Raw genomic sequence first — 1,136 nt, 5'->3', positions numbered from 1 at the left:
GAAAGGGTGTCAAAAAACACATTTCCAATTACTCACTTAAATTTTCAATTGAAATTATTACCAAAAAAGTTAAACCCAGTGTTATTTTCATCCTTCTCAAAAATGTTTGAGGATTTTTTTCCTTAATAAAATGTTTTGAACAAAATACATGGTAAAGAATTTTTCCTTTAATTGTTTGATGACCCCGTATTATAGGTGAAAGTAATTAACATAAGTTATTATCTCTGGGCTGGTTCCTGCAGAGATAAAACTACATTTGCAGTAGGAAAGGTAGTGTCTGGTGAGCATGGGGTGCTCAGGTTGGAGCTGTGGCTCCTGGAGAACAAGGACCTGTGTCTGCAGGTGGATGTGGCCAAACCTTCTCTGCTGAGGGGCTGGAGCATGTTCAGAGAAGGGCAGTGGAGCTGGAAAAAGGGTCTGGAGAACAAGGAGCAGCTGAGGGAGCTGGGGGGGGCTCAGCCTGGAGAAAAGGAGGCTCAGGAGGGACCTTTTCACTCTACAATTCCCTGACATGAGGGTGGAGCCAGGTGGGGGTCGGGCTCTGCTCCCAGGGAACAAGGGGCAGGACAAGTAATCACAGAATTATTTAGGTTGGAAAAGACCTCCAAGATCATCTAGTCCAACCTGTGATTGATCCTTGTCAACTAGACCAGAGCACTGAGTGCCACATCCAGTCATTCCTTGAACACTTCCACAATAGTGACTCCAGCACATCCCTGGGCAGTCCCTTCCAATGCCTGACAATCCATGAATAAATCACTGAGGAAAGTCTCAGGTTGTGCTATGAAAGGTTTAGATTGGATATTAAGGAAAATTCCTTCATGGAAAGGGGTTGTCTGGCTTTGTTGTTGTCTGGCTCCACCACCCAGGGAGGTGGTGGAGTCCCCGTCCCTGGAGGGATTTAATAGCGATGTGGATGTGGCACTTGGGGACAGGGGTTAGTGGTGGCCTTGGCAGTCCTGGGGGAACAGCTGGACTCAATGATCTTAGAAGGTGTCATGGTTTGAATCTTGTTTTCCCCCAGAGGCTAAGAAAAGTGGTAGACCCCAAGGGGTGGAAACCCCTGGAAGTTTTGGAGTTCTGTCCAATGGGCGCTCCTGCAAAAATGTCAACATCCCACAAGCTCACCGGAAGAG

The 1,136-nt window shown here is 46.9% G+C and overlaps 1 protein-coding gene across 1 annotated transcript in view; it reads left to right on the top strand.

Moving 5' to 3' along the window:
- The first annotated feature begins 511 nt into the window (after positions 1 to 511).
- Positions 512 to 1,136, top strand: part of SMYD5 (SMYD family member 5) — an 11,978-nt gene continuing 11,353 nt past the window's right edge. Inside the window, exon 1 of the mRNA XM_029963717.1 lies at positions 512 to 527. Within this exon, the coding sequence (XP_029819577.1) occupies positions 512 to 527 (16 nt within the window). The remainder of the gene's footprint in view (positions 528 to 1,136) is intronic.

The sequence above is a fragment of the Manacus vitellinus genome, unplaced genomic scaffold, assembly GCF_001715985.3.
Source record: "Manacus vitellinus isolate BGI_N305 unplaced genomic scaffold, ASM171598v3 scaffold_61_pilon, whole genome shotgun sequence".
Classification (NCBI taxonomy): Eukaryota; Metazoa; Chordata; class Aves; order Passeriformes; family Pipridae; genus Manacus; species Manacus vitellinus.
Note: the sequence above shows the minus strand (reverse complement) of the source record. Positions and strands in the feature narration are given on the sequence as shown.